Genomic DNA, 20332 nt, shown 5'->3' with positions numbered 1-20332 from the left:
TGTTAATGCTATATCAAAATACATTGTATTTACATTTGCGTATCTGTCTACAAGAAAACCTTAGGAAAATCCCTGAACTCTTGTAGCGTCCACAAAGTTCTAATACGTTACGTTTTATAATTGTACTTTCACTCGATGAATCACCTATTACTATAGACTTTACGATCTAGTACTTCTGACATGATGACCTAACGGACAAATCTATAGTGGCCATTGTCTATTTTACGTGTCCGACAGGTGGTGTTTTTCAAAGGAATGAGTAATTCGTTTTGAGTACGTTTGGCCGATCGGACAAAAAAAAAACGGTCCGTAAAGTTGAGACTTCCATATTATGTGTGTTGTAACAACACATGAGAGCATATCGGAGTTCATCGCTATCAAATGATTGGCAGAAGAAGGCGATACCAGAAGGAGAGACACAAAGCAAGGGAATTACATAATGGCATTGCACAAAGAAAGAAAGAAAGAAAGAAACTAAGAAAGAAAACAGGTAACTTCTTAACCTTCTCCCTGCTGCCTAGCTCTGAAACTAGTAGAGAATGCATATGGGGTGCCAAACGGATTCTTCTGTGTGCTAAAGGTTAAGATACAATCCTGATTGAATCAACACGCCGATGTAACTTGTATCCGATTCTTCAATACCGCTTTATCTATACCCAAAGTTCAATGGTCTCAGCACTGTTGTTACAGTATTGACAAGTGGGCCCTTATGTCAACAGTGCCATATATCACAGTGCGGACTCGAAACGCTCCGTCAGTGTTGTATGGGACAGCACGATTAGCTTTGAACAAACACTAATGACATAAGTTTCGACGAGGATTGTAGGACAATGTTTATATTAGGGTGATTGTTAAGGCAATATCCTACTGTGTATGGTGTGATGCATGTGTGTCGGCATTTGCGTCAGTGCGCATGCGTGTAGGTGTGTGTGTGTGTGCGTGTGTGTGTGTGTGTGTGTGTGTGTGTGTGTGTGTGTGTGTGTGTGTGTGTGTGTGCGCGCGCGTGGGGTAGTTCATCGTTAAAAAGTAGATTTGAGAATTCGACACATCATGATTGTTCGTAATCTAACTCGTAAACGTAACCATATGAGCATACGGTATTTTTTTGACCTATCACTATTGTGTGACCCAAGGGCTGCCGAAACGGAGATGGGCGCCGCCTTATGCACAGTCTGGTGCGGGAGGACATTAACTTTAATCTCTATTGTTGGAAAGTTAACACACAGAGGGTAAGATTCGACCTGGTCGAGGTTAAAGTTCATAACTACTTATATAACCACATAACTATCTTTTGATCTGTGGGAACAGATCAAAGGTCAAAACGTCATAATTTCTGCGCTGGGCATCAAGAAAGGACAGAACTTCCGTTTAGCAAAGATAACATTTTAGAAATAAATTACTCTACGTGTAGATTTCGAAACATCTCTCTTCCCCTAAATAAACTTAAAACATATATCAAGACAATTTAAGAAATTTGAAAATGCCGAAATTAGGTGGACATTTGGTGAGGAGAATCCTATTAACAATAGCCTGTTATCTTGAAGGCCAGCGTATGTTACGTAAGGAGAGTAAATTTGGTTGACCCAGGAATAATCACACGTCCATTCTTAACAGAGCGATCAGGTCGCTGTAAAGCAGCGCTAACAGTCTCAGTCAGGCACAGGAATGGCGGTAGAGGTAAGATAGGGACACTCGGTTTTACAACTTTACTCTTTACGGATGCTAGCACACTTTAGTGCTGACACGAGTGCGCAATTTTACTGTAAATTCAATGGAAGACTGACGTTAGTCTTCCGCAGAGCGAGCAATGTTCGCAACTTTAGCCTGTTAAGCAGTAGATAGTTATATTGCCCAGAAGCACAACCATATGGCGATTCTTTTAAGATCTTGCAAGGGATAGCTGATCTCCAATTCTAACATATGACTTAAGATCTTTAGATATTTTTCTGAAGAATGGTCGAGTAACTAGGACATGTCTTTACAATCCGTACCGGATATAATTACCGGGCGACAGCGTCACAGCCTGACGCTAGGTTATACAGGTGAGGAATAGAGATTGGCATGTGTCTTGACTGATACACAAAGAGGACTGCTGGTTTTGTGCTAGGCGCTATTTAGCGTTGTTTAATACATGCACGGAACAGCCCACACATGCGCCACACAACGTGAGACAACTGACAATGTTTACTGACTTGTTAAACTGTAACTCGCTGATTGCACAATACCAAATTGATCTGCAGTGTGCCGATAAGTGCGTGCTCTCTTTTTCAAAGTTTAAAAAGTTTTTTTTTCTTCTAAATGAAGTCGCTTTCTTACAAGATTGTCAACGTCCTGCGGCCCTCAACCGCATTCAAAAAATCCACGAACTCCCGGAGTGTGTAAGATGTTGACAACAAGCAAACCAACACCGATGAAAAAACAATTGCCTCTTTACTGTAGTTGAAAATCTGAGGTCCAGCTAATGAAAGTGAATGTCTCCGCATTTCCAGGTGAACAGATACACGATGCTACTGACGGCGGCTGTAGTCGCGGTGGTCGCGGCGCTCGTTCCCGTCACCAGCGCCGGCCAGTGCGTGGATGCCAAGCCCGGCGCCAACTTCACCAACGAGCGCTACTACGGGCTGTGGTATGAGATAGGCAAGGTAAATGGCTCGATAGTTATGTATATATGTTTAGCCGCGTATAAAGCCCTTGTAGCCGTTCCCTAAAAAAAGATATACAGAGATGTTTTGTGACCTGGTTCCCCTTTTTTGGGGACCAAACAATTGTTGGCATCAGAGCAATATCGGTATAATATAAACTGACTTGGAAGCATGCTAAGAAATTAGTTATGACAAAATCATATTCTTATCATCTTTCATAAGAGGTCTGGAAGAACTAGTACATGTATTGCTTATTGACGCTAGAAATAACGGCTAGATAGTTTCTATGCGACCAGGCCCAATGAACAGGCTGCAGTACATCCTGCTATAGCTAGGTGACACTGCGATCTGATAGAGTTATTAGGACTCAAATGACTGTGTATCTCTGTTATATTGTATCTGACCCTTACCTCTTCCCTCATGACCTCAATGAAAAGTGGCCTGCGTGCCGATTTGAGCTTATCATGAATAAACAAAGGTTCAAACAAACAAACAAACAAACAAACAAACAAACAAATCTGATTTTCTTGGACCCATCTATTATTGCTGCTTTCTAATGAACTAGATACAAACGGCTGGAGGAGCTTTCTTCGAGAAGGACTGCGTCTGTACCAACATCGCCATCAAGGCGGACCCGAGCGGGAAGGAAGGAGACGCCGTGGTCACCAACAGCTGCAGGAAGAAAACTCCACAGGGCCAGTACCTGAACGCTACAGGTAACACGCATGTACATGCAAACCTGGCGGTGCTACAGGTGACGCACCTGTAGATGTACACCTGTGTGCTGCACCTGTAGATGTACATCTGTTTGGTCTACAGGTAACACACATGTTGTTCTATACCTGTCGGGGATATCATAGTAAAAGCAGCCAGTGCGCATTATGACTCGTGTACAACACACCTTTCAAATAGTATCTGATTCCAGCCTGGAAAAGGACAATGATTATCGTAAATAGGAATTTCAACATTAAATCAAGGCGTTTAATTAAACATTTAGAATCTCACTCTTTATCATCCTTAAAACATGATGATTTATCCCTAACTACAATACTTGACCTATTTCTGTTCACCCCCAGCCAAACTGATCCAGGAGAAAGTGCCAGGGATATGGCAGGAGAGCTTCTTCCCCTTCGCTCCCACGGTGAGTGGTAACATTTACTAGGAAATATAACAATTACTTCAGTTCCAGTGGAAGTTGATAAGGGCCCAAGTGTTATGGTCTTGGCCTGATAATAAATAACAAGTACATCCCAAATAACAGACTTCTTATATGATCCTAATGAACAAAGAAGATTTGCTCTCCAACTTTCAAATTGCCTGGATGCCAGAATGTAGCCAGGACCTACACTGGCAAATTCTTCTGCTGCGAAAACGTACCCCCAAAGAAACTTTCCCTATACACCCCTCAGGGCGGCCTAAGCAATGGTTTTGTTGGGACATTTTGGCCCTGGAGCCCTGGCTACAGTCTGACTTCCAGGCAAACAACCAAACTTGGCTTTAGTAACTTAGAGTGCCATGTCTCCCTCCATCCAGCAAACCTACACCATCATCTACATCGGCGATGACTACGCTGTGGAGTACGACTGCCAGTCTGTGTTCGGCCTGCTCAACTACTGCATCCACATCCTGTCCCGCAAACCCACACAAGACCCAGACCTCACCGAGAAACTGCTGAATGACTCCATAAACATGGGGCTCAATTCGGAGAAACTGGACTATGTTAAGACTCTACAAGATGGATGCTGGTAGACAAAGAAACTAGAAAATCATATTTGCAGGCAAAACTTTGCCACCATAGGCTACTACAATCCATTCTTTGATTCTCAGACATTTTGATAAAGTAAAAATTGATGTCTAAAGGGAACTGGACTGCAAGATTGATGCTGGTAGATAAAGAAACTAGAAAGGCAAATATGCAGGCTCAAGTTGAAAGCTAACCTCCAATTTGTCAAAATTTTTAAAGTAACAAATTAATTCAGGAAGAGAACAAGATGGAAATAGAGGCTTATAAAAGGACAAGTTGACTATAGTTGTATTCATTCCTACACTGTGTTCCTAGGTACAAACCTTCCATTAAGTTTCTCTACCCAGGTTTAGAATTTACTCTGGTATTTTTAAATAATGCAAGAACCAATAAATAAAATTGATGTTGCCTGATATAAATAAAGGGGGGAGGCAAATTACACTATCTCACTGTGAAACTAAGCTTCAAGCAAGAAATTCACCTGCCTACACTGGTACACTGTAGTTGTGACAAATAATTCCCTATCAACAGATGATGAAATAATACTTTATTGAATTTCAACACAAGAGGATACCATTAACAAACTCAAATGCAACCAAAGGTACTGATTTTTCATATTGTAATATCTGAATTGCCATCTTTCAATAAAGGCTCTCCTTCTGATACTATGTTTGTTTTTGTCTAACTGGCTGTTCAAACCCTTCTGATCTCCTTAAACTTGACATACAGCATCTTCAGTAAGCTACTGCAACTGTTGGTATTCAAACTACTTCAGATGATGCCACTGAGTCTTCTTGTTATTGCAGTTCAGCCCTTAGTTATACACTAACTGCTGTGTACATGACTGTTACCTCCTAAGCTTCTGTTCCTGTCTTGGTGATTCAGTTGCTGTTTTTCGACATGCTGTAGGTGGTTCTCTGGTTATTGGAGTTCAGCCCTTCCTCAAAAATATAAAACATGTTTACAGTATATGTAGAACTGTGACTTTGGATGAAACTGTTCAGTTGTTGCTATGACTATTGCTGAGTTGCTCCTATACTTCAGGTGTTGTGACATACATGTAAGCTGATTCCATTGTCCATAGACTATCTGTTGGTAACAACAGCTATTCAAGTAAAGGTGTTGTCAGTCAGGTGCTTACAAAACATCTTTTGCAGGTGCTACACCTGTAGATTGCTAGCAGGTGACACTGAATCAGTAGCCCAGCTTTTTCTAGTCCTTCCGAAGCATCTCTCAGGTATTACTAGGAAGGTCTAGGTGTTTTAAATGCAGCTGCTGCTTCAGCCTGCAGTACAGAACCTGATAAAGATGCTGGCGAAAAAGCAGATGAAGAGCAGTGTTTAATATAAACACAGAACCATCCTCAATCACATCTATTCTTGTCTGTGGTGTCAATTCTTCTGGGTCTTCCTCAAACCATGTTTATATGGGCAGAAAGCCAAAAAAAGTCTTTGTGGTATCCCAAGATAATCTTTGAGAAGAATTAATTCATTTACAACAAATTTTCACTAAATCAAGCTTTAAATCTAAGAAGGCGGCGTAAGTTCTATCCAGTCCGTGGGTGGGTGGCGGTTGATGCACTGAAGAACTCGCAAGCGGATGTTGTGACCTTTATTTTATTTTGCGTCACTCAGAAATGGAGTAAAATTCAGTTCATCCGTATTCACAGCCTCTCTGAAATCTTAGAGTTCCTTTCCTGCATTTTTCTACCTACATGCACTTCTCAGTTAATCATCTATGTCTAAGGTGTCTAATTCTTCCTCGATTTCTAGAAGGTCGTCATCTTCTGCGTCGAAAAGGTTTTCGTCTATTGGCACGTCTTCGCTTGTCAGTTCTTCTACGGGACCGTTGGGCGGGCCGTTGGTGACAGGGTTTTCGCTATCAGGAACAATCGCTGCAGCCTGGTCTAGTTTAGTGGATTCATCTGAAAGTATGATAAAAATCATTTAACGGACGTCATCAAAATAAGGCTTATTATTAGCAAAAAAAACATGCATCGAGGTCTTTAAAACAAGAAAAAAAGGAAAATGTAGATTGAATAAAAAAAAGAATAGTTCAGATCTTATAAGTCTAGGTTGAAATTTACAAAACAGTCAAAGAAAATCCTCAATTTCAGCTGTAAAGTTCCTAAGTTTCTGGAAGAGCCCATCTTGAGTTTGGTAGGGGTTAGCTTTTTTACCAATAATATTGAATGAGACTCCTAATTCTAGGTTTCCAGAAGAGCCCACCTTGGGTTTGGAGGGGGTTGGCTTTTTTACCAATAATATTGAATGAAATTCCTAGTTCTAGGTTTTCGGAAGAGCCCACCATGAGTTTGGAAGGGGTTGGCTTTTTTACCAATAATATTGAATGAAATTTCTAGTTCTAGGTTTTTGGAATAGCCCACCTTGGGTTTGGAGGGGGTTGGCTTTTTTACCAATAATATTGAATGAAACTCCTAGTTCTAGGTTTTCGGAAGAGCCCACCTTGGGTTTGGAGGGGGTTGGGGTTTCGGTCCCCTCCCCCTGGTCTCCTGTCCTTTCCAGCGACTGTTCCCGTCCCGTCAACCTCCCTGGCAGCCATGGCAAACGCCTCCAGGCTGACCTCGGTCGCCTCAGTTTCCTCCTACATGGAACAAAACATGACCTTTAACCTTTTTAAAACAAGCAAAGAACCTTGTTGAACTGCCCCCTGTGCCCGCATCTGTACATGTACCTAAAGTACATTAAGGTACACAGACCGATTGATAACCACTTCACTTGAACAATGCATACATACATCTGTAACTCGGTTATCAGTGCACTACATGATATAAACCATTGATAGGCATAATCATTTATCCATTCGTACCTAATTCTTATATATGTATTACATGTATATATGATTGAGGAAGTACAAATATAAGCCTAACAGGTTTCTTTCTTCACCTAGCACAAGATATTTGTTATGCAACTGTAGTATCCTATTCCATGTGTGAAACAAAACAAACAAACAAACAAACCTGTTCCTCCTCCTGTTTCTGGTGCACGTAGGTGCCTCCCTCATCATCATCTCCCTCCTCCACAAGCTCAGGTCTGAACTCAAACACCTCACGACCTGACACCTGTCAATCATACATCAACAGTCAGTAAGATACATATGTTATAGCTGTCGATCAAATTTAAAACCCACTATGACAGCTATCTATGTAATTATCAAGAGATATTACATTTTTCAGACGTACAAGAAAGTAAATATTCCTTAATGACATTTTGCTTTATTGGTTGTTTTGAATCCAGTCTTATTTTACAGTATTTGAATGTCATCTTACTTATGCATTCTGACAGCTTTCTTTTCCGTTTTGAAGGCACATAGGGTTTAATAGGACCAGACTTAATAAACATAAATTCCGACATGCTCTTACCATGAGGGTCTTGCCAGATTTGTAGTCCGCTTTCTTCTTGGCCTTGTTGTCTTCCAGTTTTTTCTTCTTCTCGTGGATTTTCCTCTTCTTCCAGGCGATGAAGGTCTCCAGGGTGACCCTGGTGGTGTCCGGGCCTAAGGCAGCTCTCTGCAGACGGAAGGTGGAATCAGTGCGTGTGTAATATAGCGCATATTGAAATTTGTGTGTAAGTAGAGGACTCCCCTAGCTTTCTGAGAAATGTACAGTTCTCTGTGCATGACACGTGTGTATGACTAATCCTGTACATGGTAGTGCAAGACGGCACTAGGCTCTCCATTGCCCCTGAGACTGTTACTCCTTTACCACAGCCTTCATGACTAATCTTGAAGATGTTGAGAAACGTATAAAATTAGGAACACAGTATGTTAGACAAGACAGACCGGCTCGAGAAATAGACAGGAAAGAACATGTGAGTTTGGAATAAAGATCGTTTCTCAGCCACGGCAACAACTGGAGTCTGTCTTCACACTTTCCATTGGAGAACCTCGTTCTGCTATTTCCTTACACATGCGCAGAGAGACTATTGTGTCACTTGAACATATATCAGAGTTCTAGAATAAAAAGTCACCTGCCAGTGGGTGGTTGATAGCCATTTACATGTAACTGACATGTGAGAAGCCTTCAGAATGTCATTTATCTATAACTAGTCCTTATAGTTTTATACACAAATTCTCTACCTTGAAAATACAACAGGAGCTTCCCAACTATGTTGAAAAGGTTAGACACCCGCCGGGTGAACATCATTTACTGAAACCTTCTTACCTCTCTCTCGACGAGTTCTTCCAGCGAGATCTCGTCCTTCTTATCCAGCTTGTTCTCCTTCTTCTTCAGCACAAAGCCTGGCGGGAGGGCGTGTCTGTAGATGCACGCCTCTCCGTTGGGACAGCTCCAGAACCACCCGTACTTCTCCTGTTCTATAGCCTCCAGGAAGTACTTACATACCTGTAATAGAACATACAGGACACACATTTATAGAGAACCACTCATCATTTGACATCTCTATTGTTCTATAGAATCTGCCACACTTCTTCTATAGAACCTGTCACACTTCTATTGTTCTATAGAACCTGCCACACTTCTCTTGTTCTATAGAACGTTCAACTTGTCACACTTGTGTTGTTCTATAGAACCTGCCACACTTCTCTGTTCTATGAAACCCTCCACGCTTCTCTTGTTTAATGGAACCCTTTACACTTCTATGTTCCATGGGACCTGCCACACTCTGTTCTATAGAACCTGCTAAACTTCTATCATTCTATAGAACATGACACACTTCTTTTGTTTTAAAGAACATGACACACTTGTGTTGTTCTATAGAACCTTCACACTTCTCTGTTTTATGAAACCCTCCACACTTCTATTATTCCATGGAACCTGCCACATATCTCGTCCTATGGAACTTGCCAAACTTTCCTCCTTCAGAACCATCCACACTCTCCTTGTTCTATACTATAGACCTCTCTGGTTCTATGTATATTTAGAAGTTCCCTCCTACGTACAATCTTGGTTTCGTTGCCCTTCTTCTTGTCGGCTTCTCCGTGCTTCTGGTTTACAACCTCCTGCAGTTTGGCCTCGTCCCAGTTCTCCATTGTGTCTGAAATAACAAATCAATTTTCACATCTTCAAGAACACCACACACGAAACTCCACATTTCAACTTCTTATTGGATGTATGGCAAACAAACAGAAAGTCATTTCTAGATTTTAGTTGCTTGGAATCTGTAGTACCAAACACCACATATTTTGCGCACCTTTCTCCAGCTCATCGTCCCTGACGTCCACGTACAGACTGCGCTTCTCGCTCTTCCTCTCAATGCTCAGGTCGTGGGAGAACTTGCACTTGTCTCCCTTCTTACACAGACCCTGCTTGAAGAACGCACACACCACAGACTTCGGGTCCACACCTACGGACAAAAGGGGGCTTTATTGCATATAATACACATGGGGCAAAGTTCATGGCAGATAAAAGTACTATGATTCACAATTATACAAAACAAACATACAGACAACAGGCGTAAAAACTGTAATTAGTGTGAACAATGTGAAGACTGAAAAACAAAGGTATCAAGAAATTTCCTTCACATTTAAAAAAATTCTACATCTTCTTTTTGGCCACAATGTAAAAATATGAGATACTAAGAAATAACAGCAGATGAGTCTAAATATGATATTTGAAGCTTATGTAAAGTTGATCCTAAAGAACCATCATACTTGTTACAAGTTACAACTATGCCCACCTTTTCCGAGTTTTTTCTGGGTGGCCGCCGGTCTGAAGAGCTTGTTTATCTCCTCAGCTTCCCTCTTCTTCCTCTCCTTCTCCAGCTTCTCCTGCTCTTTCTGTTCCTGGAGTTTCCGCAGGTCCTTGGCGGTTCCTCCGACCTTGACCTGGTGGGTGACAATCTGGACGAACTTCTGCTGCTTGTTGCCCTTCTTGTTCTTCAGACCAAACGTTTTGTCCTGGAAGGAGAAGAGGCATTCATGGTCATTGATGTTACATTTTCATGTACAGCAGATACCAAACAAACAGCATGGAATTAACGAAACCAGTGGAAGCAGGTCAACCTTGCCACAAATATTCTTCTTGTTCTTCAGACAAAATGTTTTATTCTGGAAGTGGAAGCATTTGTGGTTATCAATGTTACATGACATTGTACATGTACAGCAGATACCAAACAACAGCTTGGGATTACTGAAACTGCTAGAAAAAGGTCAGCATTGCCACAAGGATCCTTTTGTCCTTCAGATCAAATATTCTATCCTGGAAGAGGCATTCATGATTTATATTGATATTACATGACATTAGCATGGGATTAATGAATCCCATACAAACAGGTCAACATTGTAACATTGCCACAAATATCCTTTTCACCTTGTTGCTGGCCAAAGGTTTTATAAATTATAGTGGAAGGGCCATTGATGTTGTTGTAGTGATTGGAAAACAATAGAATGGGATCTTCTAAACCCGGAAGAAACAGATTTACTGTCACACATATAAATTTTTTACTGGGTCTCCTACTAGCGCTAGTAAATTTCTCACCAGCACACATGTAGTTCTACAACAATAATATCAGGTGTATTTGCAGCCAGTGCCACAGGCAGGTACCCAATGTGTTCTCACCAGCACACATGTAGTTCTACAACAATAATATCAGGTGTATTTGCAGCCAGTGCCACAGGCAGGTACCCAATGTGTTCTCACCAGCACACATGTAGTTCTACAACAATAATATCAGGTGTACTTGCAGCCAGTGCCACAGGCAGGTACCCAATGTGTAGGGTAATGAGGCTGTTTAACGTGTTCGAGGCACCTCCTCGAGCACGGGACCCCCGTTTTACGTCCCTCCCGGAAGACGATTTCGTGGAAAGCTTCGTGAGGCTACAGCAATCCGGACGTCCTTGGTTGGTCTCCCATCCAAGCACTGTCCGGACCGCGCGTTGCTTAACTTCCGAGATCGAGGGATCGGGTGTATCCAACGCGCCACGCGGCCGTATACAATGAAAGTATCCACAGCTGGAACTGAAGCAAACTTGCCCTTCGGTGGTTTGAGGGAGGAACAATGTACGCAGTGTGTTGCACTCCAACGTTGATTTACATTCATTAAAAAAAATGATTTTATTTCTAATCCAGAGTGCAAAACAAACAAAAGATGAGCAGATGTCATGGGAGCTAGACTATTAGGGATTCTAAAAATAGATATCCACACATTGACATAAATGACAATGTTTTCTAACTCTTACTTAGTAAGTTACAGTTACACAAGCATTTTTAATCCATAAACAAGTTTCTTTCTCTCTCTTTGACACAAAAAGCTAGTTGTTCTTTGCCGTAGTTAAACTTAAAGTGACAACATAATATTTTGTGGCTCTCACAACAAAAAGGGGGGCAAAATGGGTTCTAGAAATTTGGTTTCATCAGCAAAACTGCACAATGACGTAATTAAGTGTCCGTTCATTTGGATGAACTATTAAAGGATGAAGTATTAAAGCTATTGATAATATTTGATTGATAACTTGTGGGAGGGGGGCATAGAAATTGCTTTGATTTTGCAACTTCCTGAATAATTTTTTTATTCCATACCACGGTCTGATTATGTTTTCATACCGCACCTTCGCATAATCTATCTGATTGAACATTAAGGTAAAGGGGAACCAACAACATACGTAAGTCATGAACAAATTTATTTAGAACTCTACAAAAAGAAAGAAACATCGAAGTTCTGTGTACAGGACAACGAGGGAAACGTCTGGAAAAAAATCCAAGGCATGCTGCCAACTGGCCGGCCATACTGTGACATAAAATATGCTGGGAGACAAAACGAAAAATCTTCACTCACCTCGATAATCTTATCCTTCTTCTTCTCTTCTGCCTTTCTAGACTTGGCGGCGCCACTGTTGCCCCTGTTTTTGGGCGGCATTTTGTCGAATTCTTTCCCGCAAAATTTGTTTCACAGTCTTGACGCAATGTGCAAAGATGGCGGACTTTTCGTCTATCCCAGCATCCTCTTTTAGGGAAGATACAATGTCAACTTAATAGGGGTGTTTTAATCTTAAAAGATTACTTCTTCAGAATTTATTTGTATCAACTTACATACATGTATGTATAGAAAATATATGAATTTTCTAAAATATTCCTGATTAATCTTAATGTGTGGTATACATTCGATTTTAATAAAAAGCTTTTCTCTCCCCTATATATTATGGATCTCCTCTAAATCGATTTCCCTCCCCCAGGTCAAAAGTCACCAGACATGCGTAGTACCTTTCTAAGAGCCAACATGGCGCTCCGTCCAAGTCGGAAGAACTTCGGACCCAAATAAGAAGCTTTTAAAGAGATCTCGCGCACTGCAAGTCCGGTTTAGCGACTCCCAGAGAAAGCCAAGGTCAAGTGGCACACACGAAAGTAAACGTGAGTTTTGCTAGCGCCATCTTCACCTGTTGTTTACGTCAGGTACTGTTAGAATGTAGCGGTGTAGGATCATGATCATGTGAGGGGGTGGGGTCAGATGACTACAAATGGTACCTGTGTAAAAATACCGGAAATACACCATACCAGGACGCGTTTGTGACATCTCATGATAAAACCTCAGCGGAAAACCTCCTAGAAATCCATCTTATCAAACGCTAATGACACAGAGGTAGAATTTTCGGCTGAAATACAATGTTATCCAATATTATAATGTTTTCTGAAACACTGATATCATAAATTATGCTCAACATTACTTAAGACCTATAAGTAGGTCGACGTCCGTGTTGGCTTTTGACATTCAATTTGTAAATGTTCGCGGATAAGTGTCTAATCTACGACTTAGGAATCTAGGAGTTATCCATGTCTACACTTTCGTTTCTTGAAGTCAAATTCATTGTTTATAGCAAGGAGGTTTTGTTTATAGTGATTATACTGGAACTGAATCATGAATGTCAAAAATTGATATGATAATTGTTCTGTACCAAATACTTGTTACAAAGGCAAAGTCCAACCTAAAGTTCAATATTTTGTGCAGTCCTTTCATTTTTGCCTATATGTGTTGAGATTTCATTATTTACATGTACCAGTTTCTAGAACTTGTACCAGTAGGCAGTAATAGACGTTTGTCTTAAGATTAAGTTGTCAGCTTTCCTATTGAATATGATAAATACATGTCGAAAATAGATGATATTCCATGATACTTTTATCTGGCTATGTAACCGAATTTGAAGAAAAATCAAAGGCTGCTTGAAAAAAGCAATACCCAACTCTGACCCTTGGCAGTTTTTATGTCATCAAAATATATCAGTCAAGCCTTCTTTAAAGAAAAGTTCAGCTATATGATATCAAGATTATAATTTGTTTTTCCAGGCTCATTAATTCTCTTAATTGTGTTTCAGTCCATCCAGAATGGCTGACAAGACAGTTCTTGTTGAGAACAAGGATGTGGCCTCCTACTTCACAACTAAGCACTCATGGAGGGGCAAGTAAGTGTCTAATGAAGGAAGGAGTATAACCCATGTAACATTGTACATATTACCTGTACAAAGTTACAGTGATAGAACTTATGAAAACCTGATCAGTCCATTGAGAATGATTGCAAATTTTCTTCTACTCTAGATGGCAAATAATTAGACAAATGTTAAAATATAGAAGACCTAATGACTGCCCATTAGAATGCTTTCATTTGTGTGACATTTTAGTAGGCAGCTTACTTTCAAATGCTTGGAAGTGATTTGACTGATTCAACTGACGCTCAAGTGGCTTTGAATTTGTTGGACATTTCCAATTAACACGTACCTAGCCAACCCAGTAATGTATAATATGTGATTCTCTTCCCTTCAGGTACAAACGGATCTTCTCTGTGGGCACAAAAGGCATCACAACGTACAACCCACAAACTCTGGAGGTCACCAATCAGGTGCAACATCCAACATACAACTAGCATTATGACCATTGTCATGTCATACAATATTTCCATCCCATTTTCTTCATGTTTCTGTACCATATACATTATCACCAGGTGCTTCCTGCAACATTGAACCATTTGATTTAAGATTCTTAACAATATAATGAGGTAAGGTTGCTGATATTTTCATATTTTTCATTTCATCAAGTATTGCTTAGTAAGGGGAGATTTGGATGACATTCCTCTAGTGGATGATATGATTTTGAGACAATGTGGTTTACATATACCCAGAATTGCTGCAGTGTCATGAATTTTTTATAGTAACGTTGGCCATTTGTTCATCGCTTCTCCAACCCCATCTGTTCATGTGGACAAAAGGGCAGGATGTTCCATTATTCCTTGCGGGGGGTGACATGTGATACCAACTCGTATTCCTTGGTGTTGTTGTTGAGTTCCTTTCCTGTCCACTGTTCCACTGGCCTACCTTATTGGAGTCTGGTGTTGTTAGCTTAAGTCCGCTGCCAAAGGTCCCTACATTGGGGTAGGGACCTTTGAAAGTGGACTAAAGCTTATACAAATCTGAACACCAGGCTAACACCTGGCAGCATGTTATCATTGGAGGTACATTTTGGAGGTTCACATGTACATGATGTGCATGCATAAACGGAGACATTGCTAGCCTTTCACCCAACCACTGTGTGTAACGCAAACTCTGCTGTCAGGGTCTTTGATGGCTCCTCCCCGCCACTATAGCGTGATTCAATCAGGCAACACAACCACTTGCATACTGAGTGTGTTGCTTGTTTGTTGGTTGCCCACCCCCCCCCTCCCCTCACAGTGGGCATCTGCCCAGCCCCAAGGCAGCAGGTTGTCCTTGCAGTTTGTGTAGCCAGATGTAGCACATGTGCGTGCATACAGGGAGATATGCTAGCTCTTTATAGGACTGAGTATGTTGATCCCCTGTTACTTCTAGTGGGCGTACTCAGACTTTGTGAGCATCCTGCCCAGCCCCAAGGTAGCAGGTTGTCCTTGCAGTTTGTGTAGCCAGATGTAGTACATGTGCGTGCATACAGGGAGGTATGCTAGCTCTTTATATGACTGAGGATGTTGATCCCCTGTTACTTCTAGTGGGCGTACTCGGACTTTGTGAGCATCCTGCCCAGCCCCAAGGCTGCCAGTGAGTTCATCATCACCATGAAGAAACAGAACAAGAAGAACGACAGCATGCGCTTCTCCACGGATTACAGGGCTGACCTCATCACCGAGGCACTGGTTAGTCAACATACAATACTCACTCTTCCTTCCTTTTGGTTCTTCTTCTTCTTTCATACTGCCGAACCCTTGTTAACAAGGCTTATTGGCAGCTGCGCATGGGTTATAATTTGACAAACATGGGAAAAGGTGCGGTCAATACACAAAAACGTATCCTGTAGGTGCAAAAGACAACACAGTGAAGGTAATATTTACATACATGTATGTACAAGACGTGAGGGGGTGACTCAATGCAGCAGAGTCCTCCCCAGTTCAGACTTGAACTGGGCGAGGGACTCTGCCTCCACCGCACCAGGCTCTAAATCATTCCATTCCCTGATGGAGCGCGGGAAAAAGGAGAGCCTGTAGAAGTTGTTCTTGCTCGCGATGGCCTGGTTGAACATCTGGTAGCTGGTCAGTAAACCTACTAGTACATATATCAACTATAACATGTATGTTCGAGGTATTAAGCATACATGGTAAAATTGTGAATTCACTGGAACAAGGCATGTTTTTTAATTGGAGGAATGTTACACAATGTACATACAATGTAGCTTTGGGATTGAAGGATGTAATAACATTCTGGAAACTCTATTGTTTTTAGTTATAAAGTTAAAAAGACATTGTTCATTCTGTTTTACAGAGATTTAGAAAGCAGTTTGCAGATTCAAAGGCACAGAATGAAAAGGTAATTTGTACTAAAACATTACATAAATCTGCTTATTGAATTCTAAATAGTTTTGAAGTAAAGTACATCTACACATTTTCTTAAGGTGTTTAAACATTCCTTGTAGCTGTAGATGACAAATAAAGTGATTTTTTGTAATGCTGCACTAGAACATTTATAAATTTGTCAAATTCTGGAAATCTTGAAAGTAGGGGAGGAGTATCAGCTATGTTGGAGACAAATGAAGTGATTTTTTGCAATGCTAATTTGTGTTTATATTTCTGCAGAGGTTTAATGCCTACAAACACCACTGGAGTGACAACAGGGTACAGATACTTCTGGAGGTGGGTTTTCAGAGTTAGAAATAAAGTAATGTTTGTAATATTTTCACTGTCAGTAGAGTGAACAAGAAACATTGCACTATTTCATATTTGTGCTGTGGTTTGTGGGTAAGCAGCTCGCGCCATGATGCTCCTGTTGTGGTAGTTACAGTTTCCTGACTCACTAGCTTTTTTATGAATATTATCTCACATGTAAGTATCAATTTTTGACTTTCTTGGTCCATTGGTAGTCTTTTCTTAACATGATAATATTTTGAATACTACAGGTGACTGCGGGGTCGTTGAACCAGGTTGATCCTGCCACCAACAAGGTCCTGTGTTGCTACGACTACAAGGACATGGAGGGGATAGCTGAGGTGAGTGTTAGAGATGTACAGCAGGCCATTTTCTTGTCATAAACCTATATCTGTCCAATGTTTCATTGTTGAGTAAGAAAGGAGTTTATGTTTTGTATTGAACAGTTGTAGCTGTTTGACTGACAGGATTTCATGAAGTCTGTACATCATGTATTTAGCTATCATTTTGAATTCTAAACAGAGCTGTTTCAGCACCATGGAAACTTGTTGTTTTCAGGTGTCTGACTACCCTGGTGGTTTCTGCCTGATCTATGGTGGATTCAGCAGACTGGTGAGTTTCTTTTGAACTCCTTTGCTGTTTTATTGTAAGTAAAGACCTTTACAGACGGCATCAGGGTTATGATGTGTTAGGTGTGTGTATGGATGCATGGTTATAGAGAAATGTCTAGGATGGTGAATTGTCTTTCCCAATACTTGTTTTTACTCTCTTGTGCACATTTTTTATCATTCCCACCAATATGCTGTTTTCAGGTCCATCCGTTAATGTATTTGCTCAATGGCTCATAGCTGTATTTTGTTTTGACGTTGATGGTTTTCTCCTGAACCTGCAGCATCTTTTTGCATCCGACAAGAAGGATGAAGTCATCAAAGCCGTGATGGAGCACGCGGGAACGTACGTGGGGCTCACGATAAAGCGGAGGAAAGACCCGATCGTCCAGGACCAGTTCACCTCTCACCGACTCGGCAAGTACAGCGGAGACGAGCACATCACGTCGCTGGCCGAGTTTGTGGTGCAGAAACATTCACCACGACACACCGTGAGTTTGTGGAAACTGTTCTATGATTTAGTACTACAGTCAAACTGCCCTGTACTGGTAAAAAACTCTGCATAAGAACCACCATACTATTGTGGCCACTTTTTGTTGGTCCGTTAGATTATTTTGGAAATCTGCAGTAACTGTTCCGAAATAGACCTACATAAAGTTTCAAGTAGCCCTGATTGAATTTTTCTTGGAGTGTTGGTCTGTCACAGTGGTAAGTTTGTCTTTGCCTTAACCCTTTCCTTTTGGAGCAGATCTTTGAGAGTTTCTTGAAACAGAAAGATTTCAGTCATCCCTTCTTAAGGTATTTTTTACTCATCTTGTTTGCCTCCATGTATAGGACCCAGCGAAAAGAATCTTCTGTCTGACAGAGACGTGTATAGTGGAGAGAGATCCTGCATCTTACAGCATCATCACCCTCAGGCCCTTATGTGATGTAAGTGTCCTTTACCTTGGCATGTTTTTTAATCTTTCAAAAACTAGTCCCTTATTACTACTAAGGCCAGAACTTCAATTGAAAACCAGCTTGCAAAAAGAAAGAAATTTAGATATTATAAACTTAAGCAGTTTCGGTAGGGAATGTGAATTTGTGTCTTTATCTGTTAGATGTCCATATATGTCCTTCACTTCACCTCTGTGTACCAGCATGGAGCCATGATATCTGGTTACCAATAGAACACATGTTCTTTTCTCCCAGGTTTTTGCAATAGTGAGAAGCCAGGAGAACCCGCAGGTCTTCACCGTGGAGTATGTGAAGGGAGCCACGCGGCAGTACAGCTCCACAGACAGGTTAGGAGAAGGAAAACTTCCAGTTTGATTTTAGTATCTAGCTTCAATTCTATCTGACAGGAAGCTACTGTCAAACCTGTCAAGCACAGGCATGGTGAGTAGTATTGCACTGTTAGCCAGTAGAAAAGATAGCATGCATCATCACAATATGGTGCAGAGGATGTTCCTGAGCAGCCTTTGTTACACCTGCTTTTCCTATTGGGTCAGGTAGTCCTTAGTCTGAGGGAGTCAAGCTTGCCTCCGACATCAATGTTTCTGATGTAGGGAGAAAAGATGCAATTCCAGTCCTATTCAAATCCTAGCCGTTGTCACTCACATGCACATTACTGTGCAGTTTCACAGTCCATAGGATAGAATGTTAAACCATAGTACTTGTTGAAGAGAGCTAGAGGAATTTCCCTGGTACAAATGTACAATAAACCTGGATATTCTGTACATCGTATCTGTCTTCTCTGTCACAGCCAGTGGAAGATTCGATCTTCAGTGAGCTAAGCTGGTTTGAGATCCCTTTGACTTTTTCACTTATACCATTTTACCTTCCTGCAGGGACACGTTGATAGCCAGTATGCTGGACGGTGTACGTGCGTCGGGTAATCGGGACGTCTGTGTGAAGATGACCCCTACTGACCGGGGTCAGAGGTTAGGACCCCTGTACACACCCGTAGATGAAGAGGTGGAGAGTTTACATCTCAAGTTTCTTCAGCAGCCGCCAAGTAAGAAAGACGTTCTTAGACATTGTGTCTTATTCTCTTTGGCAAGGATGTTATGCCTTACACGTGTATATTTTCTTTGTTTTGGTTGATGTTTTTCATTCTTTTTCTTGGGTTATTGGCTGAACGTTGGAGTCTTGGTTGGTTGGTGAAGATCTAGAGGATAAGTTTGGAGTAGAGTAATACTAGCCAGGATGATTGTTCTTGGGGTTTGTTTTGGGCTGGAAAAGTAGTCTCTGCATGAGTGTGTGTGTTTAATATGTGTGTGTGTCTGTGTGTCTGTGTGTGAGAGTGTGTCTTCATTATTCGTATGTTTCATGTTGATCATTTTTCCTACATCTAATGTTGTGTGCCTTCTCTCCAGATGCCAAGTTCTCTGAAGCGGTGTACAGATTCAACAACAATGTTTCCTACAGCGGACTGCTGCATGCTGTCACTGCTGATGTGAGTATCAAACAATCCATTTGTAGATCTCAAAAGGCACATCTCTACATGTACCTCCTTGACTCACCTATCCTCTACATCTTTTGAAAGTTTTCTCGGGAAGCACACATTCAAGTCCTAGTGATGGCATTCATTTGCATGTTGCTATGGTGAATGTAACCATGGAAACCACATCCAGTTGTGGCATGAACCATGTTTTGTGTCAGTGAAAGAAAGTTGAGAGATGCGTGCAGTGAAGAGAAAGAATAGGAAAATATGATGAAACAATTTTGGAAGTTTTGAGGATTGAGCATTTTGTTTCTAACTATAGTGAATCTGTTCTTGATGAAAATCATGAAATCTTATATTGAGGTATTGTAGACTGAAGAGAGGGAAATGTTGTTTCTCTCTGTGTTTCCTGTTCTTTGTCTTCTGTTAGGGATCAGACACCTGGGCTGAGGGCACTCTGCTTTCAAGGATAAACAACGTGAAATATTATTTGGGGCTACCTTGGGCAAATACTCACATTTTCATTTCCACTTCTCTTTTTGTTTTTTTGCTTGATGAGCATTTTTGAAGATTATAATCGTTTTGGGAAGATGGGTGTGAAGATGTTGCATTTTGGCCAGTGTTGGAATGTGTGGAATGTTCTATTCTGAAATATGAGATTCTAAACTGTGGCAAAAAGTGTAACAGCACTGCAGGTGGTGGATTGTTGTGGCAGTTTTCCATAAGGGCGGGAATGACGAGGGCAATTAAAGTGGATTTTGTTACACATGATATTGTATTGTATTTCAATGTAACAACTTGCATACTGAGGTCTTCTGATAACAACATTTTTTGAGAACAAGGTG

At 41.1% G+C, this 20332-nt stretch overlaps 3 protein-coding genes across 3 annotated transcripts in view; 2 read left to right on the top strand and 1 right to left on the bottom strand.

Moving 5' to 3' along the window:
* Positions 1-1599: 1599 nt before the first annotated feature.
* On the top strand, positions 1600-4499 carry LOC136420410 (apolipoprotein D-like). Its single transcript, XM_066407303.1, has 5 exons — positions 1600-1677; positions 2490-2642; positions 3208-3358; positions 3719-3783; positions 4176-4499. The coding sequence occupies exons 1-5, from the start codon at positions 1666-1668 to the stop codon at positions 4389-4391; spliced, it is 597 nt and encodes a 198-aa protein (XP_066263400.1). The 5' UTR covers positions 1600-1665; the 3' UTR covers positions 4392-4499.
* A 1485-nt stretch (positions 4500-5984) lies between these two features.
* On the bottom strand, positions 5985-12314 carry LOC136420409 (zinc finger CCCH domain-containing protein 15-like). Its single transcript, XM_066407302.1, has 9 exons — positions 12141-12314; positions 10044-10263; positions 9558-9710; positions 9307-9401; positions 8570-8749; positions 7769-7915; positions 7367-7468; positions 6852-6990; positions 5985-6310 (listed from the first exon to the last, which is right to left on the bottom strand). Exons 1-9 carry the CDS (start codon positions 12219-12221, stop codon positions 6114-6116), a joined length of 1314 nt encoding a protein of 437 aa, XP_066263399.1. The 5' UTR covers positions 12222-12314; the 3' UTR covers positions 5985-6113.
* A 231-nt stretch (positions 12315-12545) lies between these two features.
* Positions 12546-20332, top strand: part of LOC136421274 (dnaJ homolog subfamily C member 13-like) — a 53172-nt gene continuing 45385 nt past the window's right edge. The window contains exons 1-13 of the mRNA XM_066408501.1: positions 12546-12712; positions 13672-13758; positions 14117-14192; positions 15309-15452; positions 16075-16119; positions 16386-16442; positions 16706-16795; positions 17013-17066; positions 17347-17553; positions 17897-17992; positions 18254-18345; positions 18892-19058; positions 19420-19499. Coding sequence (XP_066264598.1) covers positions 13682-13758; positions 14117-14192; positions 15309-15452; positions 16075-16119; positions 16386-16442; positions 16706-16795; positions 17013-17066; positions 17347-17553; positions 17897-17992; positions 18254-18345; positions 18892-19058; positions 19420-19499 — 1185 coding nt within the window. The 5' untranslated portion in view covers positions 12546-12712; positions 13672-13681. The remainder of the gene's footprint in view (positions 12713-13671; positions 13759-14116; positions 14193-15308; positions 15453-16074; positions 16120-16385; positions 16443-16705; positions 16796-17012; positions 17067-17346; positions 17554-17896; positions 17993-18253; positions 18346-18891; positions 19059-19419; positions 19500-20332) is intronic.

Source organism: Branchiostoma lanceolatum, chromosome 15 (assembly GCF_035083965.1).
Source record: "Branchiostoma lanceolatum isolate klBraLanc5 chromosome 15, klBraLanc5.hap2, whole genome shotgun sequence".
Classification (NCBI taxonomy): Eukaryota; Metazoa; Chordata; class Leptocardii; order Amphioxiformes; family Branchiostomatidae; genus Branchiostoma; species Branchiostoma lanceolatum.
This window is presented reverse-complemented; position numbering and strand designations above follow the sequence as displayed.